The sequence below is a fragment of the Oncorhynchus tshawytscha genome, linkage group LG30 (genome assembly GCF_018296145.1).
Source record: "Oncorhynchus tshawytscha isolate Ot180627B linkage group LG30, Otsh_v2.0, whole genome shotgun sequence".
NCBI classification, from domain to species: domain Eukaryota; kingdom Metazoa; phylum Chordata; class Actinopteri; order Salmoniformes; family Salmonidae; genus Oncorhynchus; species Oncorhynchus tshawytscha.
The window spans coordinates 38,056,415-38,082,046 of record NC_056458.1 but is presented as its reverse complement, the minus strand read 5'-3'; the positions used below and the strand labels follow the sequence as shown (position 1 = coordinate 38,082,046).

General features: G+C 47.9%; 1 protein-coding gene across 1 annotated transcript in view; it reads right to left on the bottom strand.

Moving 5' to 3' along the window:
• The window catches only part of LOC112228197 (follistatin-related protein 4-like), a 235,837-nt gene that overhangs the window by 16,183 nt on the left and 194,022 nt on the right, over positions 1 to 25,632 (bottom strand). The window contains exons 8-13 of the mRNA XM_024393305.2: positions 14,388 to 14,508; positions 12,965 to 13,126; positions 5,215 to 5,349; positions 2,075 to 2,101; positions 1,209 to 1,327; positions 484 to 633 (exon numbers count right to left, since the gene is read on the bottom strand). Coding sequence (XP_024249073.1) covers positions 484 to 633; positions 1,209 to 1,327; positions 2,075 to 2,101; positions 5,215 to 5,349; positions 12,965 to 13,126; positions 14,388 to 14,508 — 714 coding nt within the window. The remainder of the gene's footprint in view (positions 1 to 483; positions 634 to 1,208; positions 1,328 to 2,074; positions 2,102 to 5,214; positions 5,350 to 12,964; positions 13,127 to 14,387; positions 14,509 to 25,632) is intronic.

Below are 25,632 nucleotides of genomic sequence, written 5' to 3'. Positions count from 1 at the left end.
AGAGGGAGGTAGAGAGAGATGGAGGAGGTGAGAGAGGTAAGGAGAGAGATGGCGGGAGGGAAAGGGAGGTAGAGAGAGATGGAGGAGGTGAGAGAGGTAAGGAGAGAGATGGCGGGAGAAGTAGGTAGAGAGAAAGGCATGATGTGCCCTCACACACCAGTGAGGGTATGGAGAAGTGTGGCAGAGCTTGGCGATTGAGAGGAATACACCAGCTTCTCTGTTTTCAGCACTCTTCTTTACCCTCCACCCCCCCCAACTCTCTCTGCTCCCTCTCTCTCTCTCTCTCTCTGCTCCCTCTCTTTCCCTCTCTCTGCTCCCTCTCTTTGCTCTCTTTCTTTCTTTCTCTCTGTTTTCACTCTCTCCCTCTCTCTTCTTGTGGTAAAAATAATGACTTATTTTCAAGCCATCATCCCACTGTTGGTGGAAGCTTCGGGGGACGGACCTCTAAACGGCTTATAGAGAAGATTAATAAAACCAACCAACCTGCACCACTTTCTGGGCCTGGGTGTCGATGAGCAGCAGGCGTTTCTGAAGGGGCTGGGTGACATAGATGTATTTATCCCTCACACTGACCGCTGAGGACCATGAACAGTGTTGCGGGGACACACCTTCACTTTTAGGACACATTTCCTCCTGGAGAAAGAACGGGATGGAGGGAGAGAAAGAAGGAATGAAGAAGAAGAAGAATTGTGAATCCACAGTTAATCACTCCACACACTGGACCATATTCGAAGAGTGGCCCTCTCTCTCACGCATACGGCAGAGAAAATGCTGTTTACAGCAGCAATGGGCCTAACACATGACTTATTGAGTTTGTATCGATCTGCAATACAATTACAGCAACCAGTAAAACTTCAAGCCCTCAGAGAAACAAGCAACTTTTATCAACTAAAGCCCATTGCTTTGGGAGAGTGATGTTCTCTAGTATATTACAGACGTGCAGGGTTACTGTGAGCTATTGACCTGGGGTCTTTGACTAATGGACATGAGTAATCCTATAACATTTAGTGAACGGAGGGCACATTTACTAGCAATGTATTGTAGTGGAGTGGAGTGGGGGGGGTGTACCTCTGTATATCTGTAAGAGTGAGGCTTGGTCCATATGTATTGGTAGTACATCTTCAATATCATCTCAAGTCATAAAAAGCCCCAAAACACCTGCATCATTATCTTCTACAGCCAGTACATAGATTGACATGAAGACTTACATAGCTGGCCACGATCCTCTCTGTGTGCTCAATGTGTTTACGTATCTCACACTCGCTGGGCTGTAGCACGGTGATGCCCTCATCAGAGAACACATAGAACATGTTTCCCACGCTCAAACCTGGAGAGTTAGGAAATCAAAAGAGCTTCTGCTGACGTTCTCACATTCAAAAGCCGTACAGAAAATACACAGACCCTGTTAGCAGCACCTGAACTAGTCAATGACTGATGGAGTTGTCAGGCATTTTCAGTGCAGAGTCAGTGACTGTGAACAACATGTCTAGCGAGTTCATTGTGCGACCGCCTTTGGAAACTTGATGGCCGCTATGATCCCGAGACACAACATAATTAGACAACAGATTGATGCTTACAGGGACAAGGACATGCAGCAAGGCTATTTATGCTGTGGAAAAGCATATTGTGTTGGGATGGCAGGTAACATTGTATAGGATAACCAGATACAATCAAAACCTTGAGTGCTGCTGACACGGTCATGTTGTGACATTACGGCTGGTGATACTGTCTGTGTACAATCACTATCAGGGCTGGACAAGATTCAAACAACGGGCCTCTCTCTACTCTCTAATCAGCCATAATTATTCTCATACACATGTTGTGGTGTCACAACTAGATAATAGAGGAAGAGTTATGTGTGCTGAAATGTGGTCCAGCCCAGTATAAAAACTGTTTGCATTTTTGTTATATTTTAATGGTCAAGTCTTGTGAAATAACATTTTCAGCAAGAAAATATACACATAATGAATATACAAAATGAACAAACATTCAGGGGAATGTTGGTCCATTATAGAAGTGAATTGAAAAGAAAAGAAACTGGTACAAAGTGTTATACAACAGTATATTTCAGTACCTTCCTCCCTCCACAGTATGTTTGCAACTGCAGCATCAGAATGACAGAAGAGAGGGAGAAAAAGAGAGAGAGAGGGGTAAAGAGGGAGAAAAAGAGAGACAGAGAGGGGGAAAGAGGGAGAAAGAGAGACAGAGAGGGGGAAAGAGAGACAGAGAGGGAGAAAGAGAGACAGAGAAAGAGAGAAAGAGAGACAGAGAAAGAGAGACAGAGAGGGAGAAAGAGACAGAGAGGGAGAAAGAGACAGAGAGGGAGAAAGAGAGAAAGAGGGAGAAAGAGAGAAAGAGGGAGAAAGAGAGAAAGAGGGAGAAAGAGAGACAGAGAGGGGGAAAGAGGGAGAAAGAGAGACAGAGGGGGAAAGAGGGAGAAAGAGAGACAGAGAGGGGGAAAGAGGGAGAAAGAGAGACAGAGAGGGGGAAAGAGGGAGAAAGAGAGACAGAGAGGGGGAAAGAGGGACAGAGAGGGAGAAAGAGAGACAGAGAAAGAGAGAAAGAGAGACAGAGAAAGAGAGACAGAGAGGGAGAAAGAGACAGAGAGGGAGAAAGAGACAGAGAGGGAGAAAGAGAGAAAGAGGGGGAAAGAGGGAGAAAGAGAGACAGAGAGGGGGAAAGAGGGAGAAAGAGAGACAGAGGGGGAAAGAGGGAGAAAGAGAGACAGAGAGGGGGAAAGAGGGAGAAAGAGAGACAGAGAGGGGGAAAGAGGGAGAAAGAGAGACAGAGAGGGGGAAAGAGGGAGAAAGAGAGACAGAGAGAGACAGAGAGGGAGAAAGAGAGACAGAGAGGGAGAAAGAGAGACAGAGAGGGAGAAAGAGAGACAGAGAGGGAGAAAGAGAGACAGAGAGGGGGAAAGAGGGAGAAAGAGAGACAGAGAGGGAGAAAGAGAGACAGAGAGGGAGAAAGAGAGACAGAGAGAAAGAGGGAGAAAGAGAGACAGAGGGAGAAAGAGAGACAGAGGGAGAAAGAGAGACCGAGAGAGAAAGAGAGACAGAGAGAAAGAGGGAGAAAGAGGGAGAAAGAGAGACAGAGAGAAAGAGGGAGAAAGAGAGAGGGAAAGAGGGAGAGAGAGAGAGGGAAAGAGGGAGAGAGGGAGACAGAGAGAGAAAGAGAGAGGGGAAGAGGGAGAAAGAGAGACAGAGGGAGAAAGAGAGACAGAGAGAGGAAAAGAGGGAGAAAGAGAGACAGAGAGGGAAAGAGAGACAGAGAGAAAGAAGGAGAAAGAGAGACAGAGAGAAAGAAGGAGAAAGAGAGACAGAGGGAAAGAGGGAGAAAGAGAGAAAGAGGGAGAAAGAGAGACAGAGGGAGAAAGAGAGACAGAGGGAGAAAGAGAGACAGAGAGAGAAAGAGAGACAGAGAGAAAGAGGGAGAAAGAGAGACAGAGGGAGAAAGAGAGACAGAGGGAGAAAGAGAGACAGAGGGAGAAAGAGAGACAGAGGGAGAAAGAGAGACAGAGGGAGAAAGAGAGACAGAGAGAGAAAGAGAGAGAAAGAGAGAAAGAGGGAGAAAGAGAGACAGAGAGAAAGAGGGAGAAAGAGAGAGGGAAAGAGGGAGAGAGAGAGAGAGAGGGAAAGAGGGAGAGAGGGAGACAGAGAGAGAAAGAGAGAGGGGAAGAGGGAGAAAGAGAGACAGAGGGAGAAAGAGAGACAGAGAGAGGAAAAGAGGGAGAAAGAGACAGAGAGAGGGAAGGAGGGAGAAAGAGAGACAGAGAGGGAAAGAGAGACAGAGAGAAAGAAGGAGAAAGAGAGACAGAGAGAAAGAAGGAGAAAGAGAGACAGAGGGAAAGAGGGAGAAAGAGGGAAAGAGGGAGAAAGAGAGAGGGAAAGAGGGAGACAGAGAGAGAAAGAGAGAGGGGAAGAGGGAGAAAGAGAGACAGAGGGAGAAAGAGAGACAGAGAGAGGAAAAGAGGGAGAAAGAGAGACAGAGAGAGGGAAGGAGGGAGAAAGAGAGACAGAGAGAGGGAAGGAGGGAGAAAGAGAGACAGAGAGAGGGAAGGAGGGAGAAAGAGAGACAGAGAGAGGGAAAGAGGGCGAGAGACAGAGAGAGGGAAAGAGGGCGAGAGACAGAGAGAGGGAAAGAGGGCGAGAGACAGAGAGAGGGAAAGAGGGCGAGAGACAGAGAGAGGGAAAGAGGGCGAAAGAGAGGGAAAGAGGGCGAAAGAGAGGGAAAGAGGGAGAAAGAGAGACAGAGAGAGGGAAAGAGGGAGAAAGAGAGACAGAGAGAGGGGGAAAGGGAGACAGAAAGAGGGAAAGAGGGCGAAAGAGAGACAGAGAGAGGGAAAGAGGGCGAAAGAGAGACAGAGAGAGGGAAAGAGGGCGAAAGAGAGACAGAAAGAGGGAAAGAGGGTGAAAGAGAGACAGAAAGAGGGAAAGAGGGCGAAAGAGAGACAGAAAGAGGGAAAGAGGGAGAAAGAGACAGAGAGAGGGAAAGAGGGAGACAGAGACAGAGAGAGGGAAAGAGGGAGAAAGAGAGGGAAAGAGGGAGAAAGGGAGACAGAGAGAGAGAAAGAGGGAGAAAGGGAGACAGAGAGAGAAAGAGGGAGAAAGGGAGACAGAGAGAGAAAGAGGGAGAAAGGGAGACAGAGAGAGAAAGAGGGAGAAAGGGAGACAGAGAGAGAAAGAGGGAGAAAGGGAGACAGAGAGAGGGAAAGAGGGAGAAAGAGAGAGGGAAAGAGGGAGAAAGAGAGACAGAGAGAGGGAGAAAGGGAGACAGAGAGAGGGAAAGAGGGAGAAAGAGAGACAGAGAGAGGGAAAGAGGGAGAAAGAGAGACAGAGAGAGGGAAAGAGGGAGAAAGAGAGAGAGATACCATGTCATATCAAGTCATTTCAGAAAAAGTGGGACAGAAACACATTTAGCAAGAGTGATTCTTTACAGACGCAGAAATACTTCAATTAACACAATAACATAAATGTAACTTTGTTGTTTTATTGCATTTGACACAATCTAAACCCAAAGGCTGTAAAAAAAAGTCACTCATATTGTTTTCTTTTATACAGAAAGATACCATAGAATAAAGTGTTGTTAATTGTATGCCAATACACTGTAACATTGTGCTTATTACTGTATACATTTTCATTGCCAAAAATACCTTGTGAATATCGCGGAGGCATTTTTCCATGTTCTACTTGAAGTAAACTCTCAGTCACTTACGTGTCTTTCTAGCTGAGTCCTCCACAAACAGAGACGATATGTCCTCGTCCACCCCCACCTCGTTCTTCGCAATGCAGGTGTAGGCTCCTGTGTCCTCATAGCGTACGCTGCCAATGTGGAGCTCGCTCCCATTCGCTGTTACAGAGGAGTCTCAGCTCAGCCACAAGTTTCTACACCGGTACACATTTTCCATGGCTGTTTCATCCTCCCGCCTAGCAATACACTCACTGTGTTTTTCTAAATGAATGAACAAAGCTAATCTAAGTAGCCAACTAACTATGTACCCACGTCTCACTAACACAAGCCATTGAAGCCTGAACCCTTGTGATGACAACACAACAACCCTTCCTCAAAATATCCTTTGACTGAATCCTCTGTTCTGTACCCAGAGATCTAGTGTCAGGGGAAGGTGATATATCTCAGGACACAGTGAGTGCTATCATCAGAGAGAGTCAGCGCTTGACGGTACAACTAGAGTGTGTGTGTGTGTATGTGTATTCATCAGGTTTTAAGCAAAGGTGATATATCTCAGGACACAGTGAGTGCTATCAGAGGCAGCAGAGGCAGCCCTAGCTCTCTGACACTAGCCCTTTGTGATCTATGGCTTGTTCTCACACTCACATCCATCCCTCCTCACCCTCACGCTGCTGCAGTGTTGCCTTGATCACAACAAGGCAATTTTCACAACACTGCAGCAGGAGTGAAGGACGCCCGTGTCAGACAGCTGCTTTCACGCGCCGTGTCAAAGATCATGTGCCAGTCTTTCACGTTCCTCCTCTCATCTCTCCCTCCCTCTCTATGTCGTCTTTGATCCCCCTCTCTTGATCTCTTTCCATGTAACTCCTAAATGTGAACTGGCAGGCAGAGGAGGATAACTTCATAGTGCTGAACAAGAACTGACAGAGCCAGGGCCTGAGATAAACCCTGAGCTAATATGAACAACTTCTACAGGCACCAATGTACACAAAATGCAATATACATTTTCTTCGTTCTCATTTAGAAAAATGGATTTTACTGAAAATTCTACCACCTGAAAAACACACGTTTGTATTTGAACGATCTGTTTTTGTGAAATGCACAGATAAATGGGTAATGTACTATAGCCTCCCCTTCATCCTGGTAGCATCCGTGAGTACTATAGCCTCCCCTTCATCCTGGCAGCATCCGTGAGTACTGTAGCCTCCCCTTCATCCTGGTAGCATCCGTGTGAGTACTATAGCCTCCCCTTCATCCTGGCAGCATCCGTGAGTACTATAGCCTCCCCTTCATCCTGGTAGCATCCGTGAGTACTATAGCCTCCCCTTCATCCTGGTAGCATCCGTGAGTACTATAGCCTCCCCTTCATCCTGGCAGCATCCGTGAGTACTGTAGCCTCCCCTTCATCCTGGTAGCATCCGTGAGTACTATAGCCTCCCCTTCATCCTGGCAGCATCCGTGAGTACTATAGCCTCCCCTTCATCCTGGCAGCATCCGTGAGTACTGTAGCCTCCCCTTCATCCTGGCAGCATCCGTGAGTACTGTAGCCTCCCCTTCATCCTGGCAGCATCCGTGAGTACTGTAGCCTCCCCTTCATCCTGGCAGCATCAGTGAGTACTATAGCCTCCCCTTCATCCTGGCAGCATCAGTGAGTACTGTAGCCTCCCCTTCATCCTGGCAGCATCAGTGAGTACTATAGCCTCCCCTTCATCCTGGCAGCATCAGTGAGTACTGTAGCCTCCCCTTCATCCTGGCAGCATCAGTGAGTACTGTAGCCTCCCCTTCATCCTGGCAGCATCAGTGAGTACTGTAGCCTCCCCTTCATCCTGGCAGCATCCATGAGTACTGTAGCCTCCCCTTCATCCTGGCAGCATCAGTGAGTACTGTAGCCTCCCCTTCATCCTGGCAGCATCCATGAGTACTGTAGCCTCCCCTTCATCCTGGCAGCATCAGTGAGTACTGTAGCCTCCCCTTCATCCTGGCAGCATCCATGAGTACTGTAGCCTCCCCTTCATCCTGGCAGCATCCATGAGTACTGTAGCCTCCCCTTCATCCTGGCAGCATCCGTGAGTACTGTAGCCTCCCCTTCATCCTGGCAGCATCCATGAGTACTGTAGCCTCCCCTTCATCCTGGCAGCATCCATGAGTACTGTAGCCTCCCCTTCATCCTGGCAGCATCCATGAGTACTGTAGCCTCCCCTTCATCCTGGCAGCATCCGTGAGTACTGTAGCCTCCCCTTCATCCTGGCAGCATCCATGAGTACTGTAGCCTCCCCTTCATCCTGGCAGCATCCATGAGTACTGTAGCCTCCCCTTCATCCTGGCAGCATCCATGAGTACTGTAGCCTCCCCTTCATCCTGGCAGCATCCGTGAGTACTGTAGCCTCCCCTTCATCCTGGCAGCATCAGTGAGTACTGTAGCCTCCCCTTCATCCTGGCAGCATCAGTGAGTACTGTAGCCTCCCCTTCATCCTGGCAGCATCCGTGAGTACTGTAGCCTCCCCTTCATCCTGCCAGCATCAGTGAGTACTGTAGCCTCCCCTTCATCCTGGCAGCATCAGTGAGTACTGTAGCCTCCCCTTCATCCTGGCAGCATCAGTGAGTACTGTAGCCTCCCCTTCATCCTGGCAGCATCAGTGAGTACTGTAGCCTCCCCTTCATCCTGGCAGCATCAGTGAGTACTGTAGCCTCCCCTTCATCCTGGCAGCATCAGTGAGTACTGTAGCCTCCCCTTCATCCTGGCAGCATCAGTGAGTACTGTAGCCTCCCCTTCATCCTGGCAGCATCCATGAGTACTGTAGCCTCCCCTTCATCCTGGCAGCATCCATGAGTACTGTAGCCTCCCCTTCATCCTGGCAGCATCAGTGAGTACTGTAGCCTCCCCTTCATCCTGGCAGCATCCATGAGTACTGTAGCCTCCCCTTCATCCTGGCAGCATCCATGAGTACTGTAGCCTCCCCTTCATCCTGGCAGCATCCGTGAGTACTGTAGCCTCCCCTTCATCCTGGCAGCATCCATGAGTACTGTAGCCTCCCCTTCATCCTGGCAGCATCCATGAGTACTGTAGCCTCCCCTTCATCCTGGCAGCATCCATGAGTACTGTAGCCTCCCCTTCATCCTGGCAGCATCCGTGAGTACTGTAGCCTCCCCTTCATCCTGGCAGCATCCATGAGTACTGTAGCCTCCCTTCATCCTGGCAGCATCCATGAGTACTGTAGCCTCCCCTTCATCCTGGCAGCATCCATGAGTACTGTAGCCTCCCCTTCATCCTGGCAGCATCCGTGAGTACTGTAGCCTCCCCTTCATCCTGGCAGCATCAGTGAGTACTGTAGCCTCCCCTTCATCCTGGCAGCATCAGTGAGTACTGTAGCCTCCCCTTCATCCTGGCAGCATCCGTGAGTACTGTAGCCTCCCTTCATCCTGCCAGCATCAGTGAGTACTGTAGCCTCCCCTTCATCCTGGCAGCATCAGTGAGTACTGTAGCCTCCCCTTCATCCTGGCAGCATCAGTGAGTACTGTAGCCTCCCCTTCATCCTGGCAGCATCAGTGAGTACTGTAGCCTCCCCTTCATCCTGGCAGCATCAGTGAGTACTGTAGCCTCCCCTTCATCATGGCAGCATCAGTGAGTACTGTAGCCTCCCCTTCATCCTGGCAGCATCAGTGAGTACTGTAGCCTCCCCTTCATCCTGGCAGCATCCATGAGTACTGTAGCCTCCCCTTCATCCTGGCAGCATCAGTGAGTACTGTAGCCTCCCCTTCATCCTGGCAGCATCCATGAGTACTGTAGCCTCCCCTTCATCCTGGCAGCATCAGTGAGTACTGTAGCCTCCCCTTCATCCTGGCAGCATCCATGAGTACTGTAGCCTCCCCTTCATCCTGGCAGCATCCATGAGTACTGTAGCCTCCCCTTCATCCTGGCAGCATCCGTGAGTACTGTAGCCTCCCCTTCATCCTGGCAGCATCCATGAGTACTGTAGCCTCCCCTTCATCCTGGCAGCTTCCATGAGTACTGTAGCCTCCCCTTCATCCTGGCAGCATCCATGAGTACTGTAGCCTCCCCTTCATCCTGGCAGCATCCGTGAGTACTGTAGCCTCCCCTTCATCCTGGCAGCATCCATGAGTACTGTAGCCTCCCCTTCATCCTGGCAGCATCCATGAGTACTGTAGCCTCCCCTTCATCCTGGCAGCATCCATGAGTACTGTAGCCTCCCCTTCATCCTGGCAGCATCCGTGAGTACTGTAGCCTCCCCTTCATCCTGGCAGCATCAGTGAGTACTGTAGCCTCCCTTCATCCTGGCAGCATCAGTGAGTACTGTAGCCTCCCCTTCATCCTGGCAGCATCCGTGAGTACTGTAGCCTCCCCTTCATCCTGCCAGCATCAGTGAGTACTGTAGCCTCCCCTTCATCCTGGCAGCATCAGTGAGTACTGTAGCCTCCCCTTCATCCTGGCAGCATCAGTGAGTACTGTAGCCTCCCTTCATCCTGGCAGCATCCGTGAGTACTGTAGCCTCCCCTTCATCCTGGCAGCATCAGTGAGTACTGTAGCCTCCCCTTCATCCTGGCAGCATCAGTGAGTACTGTAGCCTCCCCTTCATCCTGGCAGCATCAGTGAGTACTGTAGCCTCCCCTTCATCCTGGCAGCATCAGTGAGTACTGTAGCCTCCCCTTCATCCTGGCAGCATCCGTGAGTACTGTAGCCTCCCCTTCATCCTGGCAGCATCCGTGAGTACTGGAGCCTCCCCTTCATCCTGGCAGCATCCGTGAGTACTGTAGCCTCCCCTTCATCCTGGCAGCATCCGTGAGTACTGTAGCCTCCCCTTCATCCTGGCAGCATCCGTGAGTACTGTAGCCTCCCCTTCATCCTGGCAGCATCAGTGAGTACTGTAGCCTCCCCTTCATCCTGGCAGCATCCGTGAGTACTGTAGCCTCCCCTTCATCCTGGCAGCATCCGTGAGTACTGTAGCCTCCCCTTCATCCTGGCAGCATCAGTGAGTACTGTAGCCTCCCCTTCATCCTGGCAGCATCCGTGAGTACTGTAGCCTCCCCTTCATCCTGGCAGCATCCGTGAGTACTGTAGCCTCCCCTTCATCCTGGCAGCATCCGTGAGTACTGTAGCCTCCCCTTCATCCTGGCAGCATCAGTGAGTACTGTAGCCTCCCTTCATCCTGGCAGCATCCGTGAGTACTGTAGCCTCCCCTTCATCCTGGCAGCATCCGTGAGTACTGTAGCCTCCCCTTCATCCTGGCAGCATCCGTGAGTACTGTAGCCTCCCCTTCATCCTGGCAGCATCCGTGAGTACTGTAGCCTCCCCTTCATCCTGGCAGCATCAGTGAGTACTGTAGCCTCCCCTTCATCCTGGCAGCATCAGTGAGTACTGTAGCCTCCCCTTCATCCTGGTAGCATCAGTGAGTACTGTAGCCTCCCCTTCATCCTGGCAGCATCCGTGAGTACTGCAGCCTTCCCCTCATCCTGGCAGCATCCGTGAGTACTGTAGCCTTCCCCTCATAACGGCAGCATCAGTGAGTACTGTAGCCTTCCCCTCATCCTGGCAGCATCAGTGAGTACTGTAGCCTTCCCTTCATCCTGGCAGCATCCGTGAGTACTGTAGCCTTCCCCTCATCCTGGCAGCATCAGTGAGTACTGCAGCCTTCCCCTAATACTGGCAGCATCAGTGAGTACTGTAGCCTCCCCCTCATCCTGGCAGCATCAGTGAGTACTGTAGCCTCCCCTCATCCTGGTAGCATCAGTGAGTACTGTAGCCTCCCCTCATCCTGGTAGCATCAGTGAGTACTGTAGCCTCCCCTCATCCTGGCAGCATCAGTGAGTACTGTAGCCTCCCCTTCAACCTGGCAGCATCAGTGAGTACTGTAGCCTCCCCTCATCCTGGCAGCATCAGTGAGTACTGTAGCCTCCCCTCATCCTGGTAGCATCAGTGAGTACTGTAGCCTCCCCTCATCCTGGCAGCATCAGTGAGTACTGTAGCCTCCCCTCATCCTGGTAGCATCAGTGAGTACTGTAGCCTCCCCTCATCCTGGTAGCATCAGTGAGTACTGTAGCCTCCCCTCATCCTGGCAGCATCAGTGAGTACTGTAGCCTCCCCTTCAACCTGGCAGCATCAGTGAGTACTGTAGCCTCCCCTCATCCTGGCAGCATCAGTGAGTACTGTAGCCTCCCCCTCATCCTGGTAGCATCAGTGAGTACTGTAGCCTCCCCTCATCCTGGTAGCATCAGTGAGTACTGTAGCCTCCCCTCATCCTGGCAGCATCAGTGAGTACTGTAGCCTCCCCTCATCCTGGCAGCATCAGTGAGTACTGTAGCCTCCCCTCATCCTGGTAGCATCAGTGAGTACTGTAGCCTCCCCTCATCCTGGTAGCATCAGTGAGTACTGTAGCCTCCCCGCATCCTGGCAGCATCAGTGAGTACTGTAGCCTCCCCCTCATCCTGGCAGCATCAGTGAGTACTGTAGCCTCCCCTCATCCTGGTAGCATCAGTGAGTACTGTAGCCTCCCCCTCATCCTGGCAGCATCAGTGAGTACTGTAGCCTCCCCTCATCCTAGCAGCATCAGTGAGTACTGTAGCCTCCCCCTCATCCTGGCAGCATCAGTGAGTACTGTAGCCTCCCCTCATCCTGGCAGCATCAGTGAGTACTGTAGCCTTCCCCTCATCCTGGTAGCATCAGTGAGTACTGTAGCCTTCCCCTCATCCTGGCAGCATCAGTGAGTACTGTAGCCTTCCCCTCATCCTGGCAGCATCGTGAGTACTGTAGCCTTCCCCTCATCCTGGCAGCATCAGTGAGTACTGTAGCCTCCCCCTCATCCTGGCAGGATTCGTGAGTACTGTCGCCTTCCCCTCATCCTGGCAGGATTCGTGAGCTCCACAAGACCAACATTAGCCTTAGTTCCAGAGGGGAAACTAATATAATTCTGAGTTGGAATACCTATATACTGATCCAATGTTCAAATATTCTGCCAAATAAGCTAAGAGTATAACTCTGGAAAATGGCTTCATTCTGTAGACTCTTATGTTTGAGCACCCTGTTAAACCTTTACTAGATAAGGGTATTTTCAGATCTACCCCAAATAGCAATTAAATGAACATCCTGGAATCCAGCTCCACGGATCTGCCAAGTCTAAACTGGGCTGTGAGAGTGACAGTTGGCAGATCTGTGAAGCTGGATTGCAGGATGTTAATGTATATATGAACCTTGCAGAGCCTCCCTTGTTTCAGCTGAATCTGAAGCCTGATAACAGGCTATTACCACAGGTAATGATCCACACACAGCCTGTAAACTGCCATCTAATGAGGGTTACTCCATAAAAGACACTCTTGTGTCCCCTCAGAAATTGAAATTCCCCTTCAACTCTCTCACATGGCAGGCTGCTGTATAATTCATTTTCACACACTGTTGTTCTATCTTTTTCTTTATCGTGTTCTTCAAAGGCTTGGATTGGATATTTACTCTTCTAAAATCAGTGGCTGGCAAAATAACAATAATCAAAGCGGTGACCCTAAACTTGGATTTGGCAACACAGGAGGGTGTGACACAGAATGCGCCAGTAGTATAGCAACACCTCCATGGTTCCCTTCATAATGGTGTTTCTGCTAAACAGGAGTCGCTGTGATGGTAATAACAGTGTGCGGCTCAAATGGCACCCTATTTCCTATATATGGCCTATGGGCCCTTGTCAAAAGTAATGCACTATATAGGGAATAGGGTGTAATTTAGAACACATACAGTCTTGTGAGTGTGGGCAGGAGTAGCCTGGTGCCTTACCGATGAGGGAGAGCTGCTTGGCGGGTCTGGGCTGCAGGTCCATGCCGTTCTTCAGCCACAGAATCTTAGGGTCTGGGATGCCGTCGGCGTGGCAGTGCAGGCTGGCAGACACACCAGGCTCCTGGGCCTGCGTCTCTGGGTAGACCAGGATCACTGGGGGAACTGAATACATAGACACACACACACAAAGAGACAAACATAGCCACAATAGAGTGGAGTCAGAGAGGTATAATTACACAGGCACAGCAGGCAGAAAGGCTTTCATTTCACACCAGTACCACACAAAATCACACATAGCTACAGGCACTGCGTTACAACAGAGTCCAGCGCAAATGTTTATAACAGCAAATAAGACCACTATTGAAGGAAGTTAAGAAGGTGAATCTGAAGGCACATACAATATAGGAGAGGCAAGAAAATCCACTTTGTTGAGCAGCCCCAGTCATTATTTACAGGTGAAACACTTCATATCCAAACACAAACGCATGGTAATTGTCTTCGAAGATAACCTGCCTTTCAGGAAGCAAACATTTCCCTCCCTCCTCAACTGTCTCAGATGCAGCTGTATCGTTTTGCAATTAGCAGAAATCCTGCCTTACAACACACAATCACGCCTATAATCCTTGTTAATTGATTGCTATTAATTGCTATTTTTGTCTATGCATATCTGTGCGAGCAATGAAATAAAGCTCGGGAAATTGAGATTGTTATCTTTGATTTGATACAGTACAGACGGTACAAACGGCTCTCGCAAGGTCCTCAATGAAGAGGAAGGCCCGGTAATCACAGTCTCAGCAAAAAAAGACTTATGGGAATGATTTAGTAGAGCAGTGTGTTTTGCTAAGTGCCTGCAGCCAGCCCCTCTGAGCTGATTCCTGCTGGCTATTTGATGTACTGTAGATATAACACTGTTCATGCTCAGGGTGGAATCATCTGAGTAGGGTGAGTAAAACACCATGGGTATAGACTTGATTTGCTTTCTATGATAATATGTGGGACATGTTGAAAACAATGGCATGTTTTGTGATTGGAACACTGTTGCTGCCAAAAGAGTCTGAGACAGGATTTGAGACAGGATTTGAGGCAGGGGTTGAGGCAGGGTTTGAGACAGGGATTGCCAGTCCTGACCCTGGAAGGTCCTTAACCCACGAAAGCATCTAACTTTTTGTTATCTATTCAAACTAGTTGTTATCTATTCAAACTATTTGTTATCTATTAAAACTACTTGTTATCTATTCAAATGATTTGTTATCTATTCAAACTATTTATCTATTCAAACTATTTGTAAATATAAATCAACAACAAAAAAAGGAATTTAACATTGAACGCAGTGATGCACTGCAACACATTAGGTCAGGTCAGAATTCTGGTGAACACATGCCATCAAATGACCATGAAATGTCAAGTATATGCCATTACTAACCATTCACCTGCAGTACATGGGTCTGGCAGAGTTCTTCATATCCATACGCATGACAGCTGTAGTTCCCCATATGGATGGTTGTCACCTTGGTGATGTAGAGGGAGCCGTCATCACCGAAGTCCTATTGGGGGAAGAGGAAGGTGGCAGTGGAGGATGGTGAGGGAGGGAAGGAGGGAGGGGAGGGATGTGAGGTAAGGGAGGAGGAAAAGGAGGGAAGTTAAGGGAGGCAGGGCACACAACAGGGGACCACGGTGTGATGAGAAGCATATAGACCATGAATCAACGTGGTCCCTGGATGTTGGGACGGGCATGGGGATTGGAGCCCTGTCGTCACGCTCAATCAGTCTGATAAATAGGAAGGGTTAAAAATACAAAGAACATTAGAGTGATTAATGGAGCCAGTTGTTGTTTTTCAGGATGCACAACTCACTTGGGGTTTCAGCGAGGCTTAAGGAGGATTAAGACACTGAACAGTGGTGTCCCAGTATGTGGCGGACTGACAGTGTGCAGATGTGTGGAGTTAGCTACCTTAATAACCAAACACATCCCTCTCTAAACAGTCCCACTACGTGCTTTAAGAAACTACTGCTTCTCATTAGGCTAATGAGATGGGAGTGGAAGAGGACAGAATGGTCTCTATGCTTTAAGAAACTACTGCTTCTCATTAGGCTAACGAGATGGGAGTGGAAGAGGACAGAATGGTCTCTGTGCTTTAAGAAACTACTGCTTCTCATTAGGCTAACGAGATGGGAGTGGAAGAGGACAGAATGGTCTCTATGCTTTAAGAAACTACTGCTTCTCATTAGGCTAATGAGATTGGAGTGGAAGAGGACAGAATGGTCTCTGTGCTTTAAGAAACTACTGCTTCTCATTAGGCTAACGAGATGGGAGTGGAAGAGGACAGAATGGTCTCTATGCTTTAAGAAACTACTGCTTCTCATTAGGCTAATGAGATGGGAGTGGAAGAGGACAGAATGGTCTCTATGCTTTAAGAAACTACTGCTTCTCATTAGGCTAATGAGATGGGAGTGGAAGAGGACAGAATGGTCTCTATGCTTTAAGAAACTACTGCTTCTCATTAGGCTAACGAGATGGGAGTGGAAGAGGACAGAATGGTCTCTGTGCTTTAAGAAACTACTGCTTCTCATTAGGCTAACGAGATGGGAGTGGAAGAGGACAGAATGGTCTCTGTGCTTTAAGAAACTACTGCTTCTCATTAGGCTAACGAGATGGGAGTGGAAGAGGACAGAATGGTCTCTATGCTTTAAGAAACTACTGCTTCTCATTAGGCTAACGAGATGGGAGTGGAAGAGGACAGAATGGTCTCTGTGCTTTAAGAAACTACTGCTTCTCATTAGGCTAACGAGATGGGAGTGGATGAGGACAGAATGGTCTCTATGCTTTAAGAAACTACTGCTTCTCATTAGGCTAACGAGATGGGAGTGGATGAGGACAGAATGGTCTCTGTGCTTTAAGAAACTACTGCTTCTCATTAGGCTAACGAGATGGGAGTGGAAGAGGACAGAATGGTCTCTATGCTTTAAGAAACTACTGCTTCTCATTAGGCTAACGAGATGGGAGTGGAAGAGGACAGAATGGTCTCTGTGCTTTAAGAAACTACTGCTTCTCATTAGGCTAACGAGATGGGAGTGGATGAGGACAGAATGGTCTCTATGCTTTAAGAAACTACTGCTTCTCATTAGGCTAACGAGATGGGAGTGGATGAGGACAGAATGGTCTCTATGCTTTAAGGTGAGGAAAGGTACTGAAGAGGAATTACTTAGGACGGACATTAGAAAGGCTTTACGGAACATATGAAAACAGTAGACACTGCTTTAGAGAATAATTACTGTACAGCAGGGTTTCCCAAACTCGATCCTGGGCCACCCCTGGGTACACCTTATGGTTTCTGCCCCAGCATTACACAGCTGATTTAAACAAGTTTTGACTATTTGAATCAGCTGTGACGTGCTAGGGCAAAAAACTAAATGTGCACCCAGAGGGGGCCCCCAGGAAAATCTATCCTACAGCGTTTATCCCTATAAGTGATCAACTTAACTGTGTAGCGCTGATTCTTCTTATTTAGTTCCAGTACAGGTTTATATGATTAAACTGAATACTGAAATATTGAAAATCATGTACAACTTTCAAGTTCAATTAGTAGTATGTACAGGATACACATGTTACACTCCGTCCAATGAAAGGCAATGCAACAACAATAAGAAATAATAAAGATAAGAATATGAACATAAAGTAAATGACAGTAGAATAGAATAAACATGTTAACATTTATTATAATACAGGAAGACACAATTTATAGTCCAATATATTGGGGAAGGAGCTATTGGGGGACAATCATTTAAATTGTGGAGTATTAGCAATAGTAAATGAGAGTCTGGTAGCAGAAGTTGCGACGTGTAGCATGAAAATGTGTTGGTGTGTGTGTGCATGTGTGCATGCGTGTGTGCGTGAGTGCAGAGAGTCAGCATAGGTGATAAGTCCAGTTCAAGTGTTCAGCAGTCTGATGGCTTGTAGATAGAAACTCTGAGAATCTCTGAGCCTCTAGAATCTCTGAAGCCTCTAGAATCTCTGAGCCTGTTGGTATCAGACCTCATGCTCCAATACCGTTTGCCTGATGGTAAGGGAATGAACTGCTCGTTGCTGGGGTGTGTGGGGTCCTTGATGGTGGTCCTTTTGGTCATAGATGGAGCAATTCCTGTACCAGGTTGTGATGCAACTGGTCAGGATATTGTCGATGGTTTAGCTGTAGTATTTGCAGAGGACCTGGGGTGGCATGCCGAATTTCTGCCTTAGGAAGTAAAGACGTTGTTGTGCCCTCTTGACAAGAGTGGTGGTGTTGTTAGTCCATGTCAAGTCCTCTGTGATGTGGACGCCGAGGAACTTAAAACTGCTGACTATCTCTAATGCAGTCCTGTTGATGTGGATCAAGGCATGTTCCCTCCTCTGCTAACTGAAGTCAACAATCAACTCCTTTGTTTTGCTGATGTTGAGGGAGAGATTGTTGTCCTAGCACCATAATGATTTGAGATTTGTTGGAGATTTGTTGGAGCGGTAGGCAAATTGGAGTGGGTCCAGTGTGCCTGGACTTGAAGTGGCAAGCCTCTCAAAACACTTCATGTCACCTTGGTTTTCTTGGACACTGGAACGATGGTAGTCACCTTGAAACTAGTAGGGATTACAGCCTGGGACAGGGAGAGGTTGAAGATGTTTGAGAAGATGCCCGCCAGCTGGTCAGCTTGTGAATATTCACTCTTTTGAGAGTTTTCCCCACGTCAGCCTTGGAGAGCGAAAACACATGGTCTGGGAGGGAGGCTTCGGTGGGCACCACACAGCTGGATCATACATTTCCAATTATTGTCTTAGTGTCAACATGTTGTGACTCAAATTACAGACCTCATGCGCCTCCCGGGTGGCGCAGTGGTCTAAGGCTGTGCCACCAGAGATTCTGGGTTCAAGCCCAGGCTCTGCCGCAGCCGGCCGCTACCGGGAGGCTCATGGGGCAACGCACAATTGACCCAGCGTCGTCCGGGATAGGGAGGGTAGCAACTCATGTGGTGGGCTGGACACAGTGCACACGGACCAGGTCGCTAGGTGTACGGTGTTTCCTCCGGCACATTGGTGCGGCTGGCTTCCGGGTTGGATGTGCATTGTGTCAAGAAGCAGTGCGGCTTGGTTGGGTTGTGTTTCGGAGGACGCATGGATCTCGACCTTCGCCTCTCCTGAGTCTGTACAGGAGTTGCAGCGATGAGACAAGACAGTAACAACTACCAATTGGATACCATGAAAAAGGGGTAAAATATATATTTTTTAAATGACGGACCTCATAAAGGGAAATTAGTTATTGTTCAAAAAAACTGATTGACAACAGTGGAGTGGCTGTACACTTACAGTTGAAGTCGGAAGTTTACATACACCTTAGCCAAATACATTCAAACTCAGTTTTTCACAAATTCTGACATTTAATCCTAATAAAAGTTCACTGTCTTAGGTCAGTTAGGATCACCACTTTATTTTAAGAATGTGAAATGTCAGAATAATAGTAGAGAGAATGATTTATTTCAGCTTTTATTTCATTCATCACATTCCCAGTGGGACAGACGTTTACATACACTCAATTAGTATTTGGTGGCATTGTCTTTAAATTGTTTAACTTAGGTCAAACATTTTGGGTAGCCTTCCACAAGCTCCCCACAATAAGTTGGGTGAATTTTGGCCCATTCCTCCTGACAGAGCTGGTGTAACTGAGTCAGATTTGTAGGCCTCCTTGCTCGCACACGCCTTTTCAGTTCTGCGCACAAATTTTCTACAGGATGGAGGTCAGGGCTTTGTGATGGCAACTCCAATACCTTCACTTTGTTGTCCTTAAGACATTTTGCCACAACTTTGGAAGTATGCTTGGGGTGATTGTCCATTTGGAAGACCCATTTGCGACCAAGCTTTAACTTCCTGACTGATGTCTTGAGATGCTGCTTCAATATATCCACATAATTTTCCGCCCTCATGATGCCATCTATTTTGTGAAGTGCACCAGTCCCTCGTGTAGCAAAGCACCCCCACAACATGATGCTGCCACCCCCGTGCTTCGCGGTTGGGATGGTGTTCTTCGGCTTGCAAGCCTCCCCCTTTTTCCTCCAAACATAACGATGGTCATTATGGTCAAACAGTTCTATTTTTGTTTCATCAGACCAGAGGACATTTCTCCAAAAAGTACGATCTATGTCCCAATTTGCAGTTGCAAACCTTAGTCTGGCTTTTTTTATGGCAGTTTTGGAGCAGTGGCTTCTTCCTTGCTGAGTGGCCTTTCAGGTTATGTCAAAATAGGACTCGTTTTACTGTGGATATTGTCACGCCCTGGTCAAAGTATTTTGTGTTTATCTTCATGTATTGGGTCAGGCCAGGGTGTGGCATGGGGTTTTTGTATTGTGGTGTGTTTTGTCTTGGGGTTTTGGTATGTATTGGGATTGTAGCTGGTGGGGTGATCTAGCAAAGTCTATGGCTGTCTGGAGTGGTTCTCAATCAGAGGCAGGTGTTTATCGTTGTCTCTGATTGGGAACCATATTTAGGCAGCCATATTCTTTGAGTGTTTTGTGGGTGATTGTCCTTAGTGTCCTCTGTGTTAGTTTGCACCAGTTTAGGCTGTTTCGGTTTTCACATTATGTTTATTGTTTTTGTAAAGTTTGTGTTTGTTTATTAATAAATAAACATGGATTGCAATAGCCACGCTGCATTTTGGTCCGATCCTTGCTACACCTCCTCGTCCGAGGAGGAGATAGAAGAAAGCCGTTACAGAATCACCCACCACCAACGGACCAAGCAGCGTGTCAACAGGCAGGAGCCACAGGCGAGGCAACAGAGGCAGCAGCAGCAGGAGCAGCAGCAGCTGCAGTGGGAGAGGCTGCACTACCTGGAGAAATGGACATGGGAGGACGAACTGGACGGTAAAGGACCCTGGGCTCAGCCTGGAGAATATCGCCGCCCCAAGGAAGAACTGGAGGCGGCGAAAGCTGAGAGGTGCAGGTATGAGGAGGCAGCACGGCGTAGCGGATGGAAGCCCGAGAGTCAGCCCCAAAAATTTCTTGGGGGGCTCACAGGGAGTAGGGCTACGCTAGGTAGGAAACCTACGCTAACTTCCTGTGGTTACCGGGGGCTAGAGAGACCGGGCAGGCACCGTGTTATGCAGTGGTGCGCACGGTGTCCCCAGTGTGGGTGCATAGCCCGGTGCGGTATATTCCAGCTCCGCGTATCGGCCGGGCTAGATTGAGCGTCGAGCCAAATGCCATAAAGCCAGCTCTACGCATTTGGTCCCCAGTGCGTCTCCTTGGGCCGGCTTACATGGCACCAGCCTTGCGCTCGGTGTCTCCGGTTCGCCTGCATAGCCCAGTGCGGGCTATTCCACCTCGCCGCACTGGCAGGGCGACCGAGAGCATTCAACCAGGTAAGGTTGGACGGGCTCGGTGCTCAAGAGCTCCAGTGCGCCTGCACGGTCCGGTCTATCCAGTACCACCTCCACACCCCAGCCCTCCGGTAGCAGCTCCCCGCACCAGGCTTCCTGTGCGTGTCCTTGGTTCAGTACCACCAGTTCCAGCACCATGCATCAGGCCTACAGTGCGCCTCACCTCTCCAGCGCAGCCAGAGCCTTACTCCTCTACAGCGCTGCTGGAGTCTCCCGCCTGTTCAGCGCAGCCAGAGCTGCCAGCCTGCATGGAGCAGCCAGAGCTGCCAGCCTGCATGGAGCAGCCAGAGCTGTCAGTCTGCATGAAGCAGCCAGTCTGCAAGGAGCTGCCAGTCTGCAAGGAGCTGCCAGTCTGCAAGGAGCTGTCAGTCTGCAAGGAGCTGTCAGTCTGTAAGGAGCTGCCAATCTGCACGGAGCCGCCAGAGCTGCCAGTTTGTAAGAAGCCGCCAGAGCTGTCAGCCTACATGGAGCAGCCAGAGCCGCCAGTCAGTGTGAAGCAGCCAGAGCCGCCAGTCAGCATGGAGCAGCCAGATCTTTCAGTCTGCCAGGATCCGCCAGTCAGCCAGACTCTTCCAGATCCGCCAGTCAGCCAGACTCTTCCGGATCTGCCAGTCAACCAGACTCTTCCGGATCTGCCAGTCAACCAGACTCTTCCGGATCTGCCAGTCAACCAGACTCTTCCAGATCTGCCAGTCAACCAGACTCTTCCGGATCTGCCAGTCAACCAGACTCTTCCGGATCTGCCAGTCAACCAGACTCTTCCGGATCTGCCAGTCAACCAGACTCTTCCGGATCTGCCAGTCAACCAGACTCTTCCGGATCTGCCAGTCAACCAGACTCTTCCGGATCTGCCAGTCAACCAGACTCTTCCGGATCTGCCAGTCAACCAGACTCTTCCGGATCCGCCAGTCAGCCGGGATCTGCCAAAACCGCCAGTCGGCCAGGATCTGCCAGTCAGCCAGGATCTGCCAGTCAGCCAGGATCTGCTGAAACCACCAGCCAGCCAGGATCTGGTAGATCTATCTACCTGCCTGGGCTTCCTCTCACTCCGGAGCTTCCTCTCACTCCGGAGCTTCCTCTCACTCCGGAGCTTCCTCTCACTCCTGAGCTTCCTCTCACTCCTGAGCTTCCTCTCACTCCTGAGCTTCCTCTCACTCCTGAGCTTCCTCTCACTTCCGAGCTTTCTCTCACTCCCGAGCTTCCCCTCAGTCCCGAGCTGCCTCAGTCCCGAGCTTCCCTTCAGTCCCGATCTGCTCCTCAGTCCAGTGGGGTTCGGGGTGAGGACTACTGGGCCATGGTCGGCGGCGAGGGTGGACTATCCAGGGATGCGAGGAGAGGGGACAAAGACATTGACTGAGTGGGGTCCACGTCCCGCGCCGGAGCCGCCACCATGGACAGACGCCCACCCGGACCCTCCCTGTTGTTTTGAGGTGCGTTCGGGAGTCCGCACCTTAGGGGGGGGGGGGTTCTGTCACGCCCTGGTCTAAGTATTTTGTGTTTATCTTCATGTATTGGGTCAGGCCAGGGTGTGGCATGGGGTTTTTGTATTGTGGTGTGTTTTGTCTCGGGGTTTTGGTATGTATTGGGATTGTAGCTAGTGGGGTGATCTAGCAAAGTCTATGGCTGTCTGGAGTGGTTCTCAATCAGAGGCAGGTGTTTATCGTTGTCTCTGATTGGGAACCATATTTAGGCAGCCATATTCTTTGAGTGTTTTGTGGGTGATTGTCCTTAGTGTCCTCTGTGTTAGTTTGCACCAGTTTAGGCTGTTTCGGTTTTCACATTACGTTTATTGTTTTTGTAAAGTTCGTGTTTGTTTATTATTAAATAAACATGGATTGCAATAGCCACGCTGCATTTTGGTCCGATCCTTGCTACACCTCCTCGTCCGAGGAGGAGATAGAAGAAAGCCGTTACAGATATAGATACTTTTGTACCTGTTTCCTCCAGCATCTTCACAAGGTCCTTTGCTGTTGTTCTGGGATTGATTTGCACTTTTCGCACCAAAGTACTTTCATCTCTAGGAGACAGAGAGTGGTCCCATGGTGTTTATTCTTGCATACTATTGTTTGTACAGATGAACGTAGTACCTTCAGGCGTTTGGAAATTGCCCCCAATGATGAACCAGACTTGTGGAGGCCTACAATTCTGAGGTCTTGGCTGATTTATTTTGATTTTCTCATGATGTCAAGCAAAGAGGCACTGAGTTTGAAGGTAGGCCTTGAAATACATCCACAGGTACACCTCCAATTGACTCAAATTATGTCAATTAGCCTGCCAGAAGCTTCTAAAGCCATGACATCATTTTCTGGAATTTTCCAAGCTGTTTAAAGGCACAGTCAACTTAGTGTATGTAAACTTCTGACCCACTGGAATTGTGATACAGTGAATTATAAGTGAAATAATCTGTCTGTAAACAATTGTTGGAAAAATTACTTGTGTCATGCACAAAGTAGATGTCTTAACCGACTTGCCAAAATTGTAGTTTGTTTACAAAACATTTCTGGAGTGGTTGAAAAATTAGTTTTAATGACTCCTAAGTGTATGTAAACTATACACATAAAGAAGCATGGTATTGTTTCATACATTTTTCATTTTAGTTTGTATTTAAAACGAAAAACCACCCAAAATGTTCCTTCTATCTTTTCACCCCTTATAAGACAGTAATAGCTCTGTACTGTATTCATAATAGTCTTAGCGGAAAATCATTTTAAGATGTTTGAAGGTTAGCATAATGGATTTTTCACAGCAGTCCCAAACGGCGAGTAAGAGGCCTGTTTGACATGCTCATTACATTTTTTTATAGCATAATTGTGTTTGGAGAAAATAGAGAAAACGCATTAATTATTTTGGTCCCGCTTTCAATGACCTGCAGCTTATAAAGGCTTCATTAAGCCTTCATAAACACTACATATGTGTTATGAATAGTCTATAACAGTATGCCATGCTTTGTAAAGGGTTCATAAATGTGGCATAACTGTGTGACATAAACACCCATGTCAAATGTGACATAAACCTGTGCTTTATAAAGGGTGACAAAAGCCCCACTTAATAAAGGCCTTATCAATCATATTAACTTGAGGGATTTACAAAGCATTTATAACCGTGTTATGATTCTTGGTATTGGTAGAGCTCTGCAACACCAGGATATTGGGTTCAATTCCCGAGACCACCCATACGTAAATTTGTATTCACGCAAGACTGTAAGTTGCTTTGGAATAAAGGGGTCTGCTAAATTTGATATATAATATCATATTTCATTAAACCATTTATAGGATGGCCCTCTTTCCCTCTTGGGTGCATAGTCAATATTGGACCTGACTTCAACTTCCCCCAGAATGCTGTGCTGCAGGATGACGCACACTCTAAAGTTCAGTCATGCACAGCAAAAGACGTTGTTAGTGCCTTTTAAAATCAGTGTTTATTTTTTGCCAACTTCATTTTTTTTGTTTTTGTTTTTGCATCTTTCTTTCCACCCCATATTTTTCAGTTTTTTCACTGTTGTTTGGTTAGCAGGTTTTCTGTAGTGCAGTAAGCCACATGTGAGTAAAAGGCCAGCAACACTTTGTATTATTCAGAGCCCGATGAAGTGACACCATACATACATTCTATAGACCCTACCGAGTATTTCCTACAACGCTTTTACTGCAGCTCCCAGAGTCGTTTTTGCTTTATAAGCCAATATGTATTGATTCGATTGGGGGCATTTATTTGACCTTGGAACATGTTTTAAAACCCAAACTGAATACACCTTTCACTTAAAAATGAACAAAAATGAATAATTGTTCATGTTTAGACAATTGTTTTTCATATACAGTGCATTCGGAAAGTATTCAGACCCCTTGACTTTTTCCATATTTTCTTACGTTACAGCCTTTTTCTAAAATTGATGAAATAATTGTTTCCCCTCATCAATCTACACACAATACCCCATAATGACAAAATGAAAACCGTTTTTTTGTGCAAATTTATTAAAAATAACAAACAGAAATACCTTATTTACATAAGTATTCAGACCCTTTGCTATGAGATTCAAATTGAGCTCAGTGGAGATGGGAGAACCTTCCAGAAGGACAACTATCTCAGCAGCACTCTACCAATCAGGCCTTTATGGTAGAGTGGCCAGACGGAAGCCACTCCTGAGTAAAAGGCACATGACTCCTCGCATGGAGTTTGCCAAAATGCACCTAAAGAATCTCAGACCATGAGTAATAAGATTCTCTGGTCTTATGAAATCAAGATTGAACTCTTTTGCCTGAATGCCAAGCATCATGTGTGAAATCTGGCACCATCCCTACGGTGAAGCGTGGTGGTGGCAGCATCATGCTGTGGTGATGTCTTTCAACGGCAGGGACTGGGAGAGATGAACGGAGCAAAGTACAGCGAGATCCTTGATGAAAACTTGCTCCAGAGCGCTCAGGACCTCAGACTGGGGCGAAGGTTCACCTTCAGGATAACAGGATAACAGGACAACGACCCTAAGCACACAGCCAATACAACGCAGGAGTGACTTCGGGACAAGTCTAAATGTCCTTGAGTGGTCCAGCCAGAGCTCGGACTTGAACCCAATCGAACATCTCTGGGGAGACCTGAAAATACCTGTGCAGCGATGCTCGCCATGCAATCTGACAGAGCTTGAGAGGCTCTGAGGAGAACAATGGGAAAAGTCCCCAAATATAGGTGTGCCATGCTTGTAGTGTCATACTGAAGAAGACTTGAGGCTGTAATTGCTGCCAAATGTGTTTCAACAAAGTACTGAGTAAAGGGTCTAAATACTTATGTAAATGTGATATTTCAGTTTAATTTCGTTAAATACATTTTCTAACATTTCTAAAAAACTGTTTTTGCTTTGTCATTATGGGGCATTGTGATATCATTATGGGGTATTGTGTGTAGATTGATGAGGGGGAAAAAAATATATTACATTTAAATTCCCCAAATTCCATGACCCGGAAGTACTTCTTTAGTGTGGCTCATGAAACGCTGATCATATGGATCAAATCAAATGCCCCACTTGTGCTGCCACTGGAGAGCGAAAGACAATTAAGTTAATGTTCATTTATTGTAATTTAAATGAGTTCTTAGTAGTTAAGTGTTGAGTTAGATTACATACTGTAGCTGCCTCAATCGTAATGTGTAATGACTTCACAGCAATTGCTAGCTAACCAAAATCCCCCTAGAATCAGTCAAGTCTCATAATCACGTCATGAGATTTGTAAATGAAATAGGAATATAATATTACGAATTGAATAGAGTTTCCCATCTTTAATTATA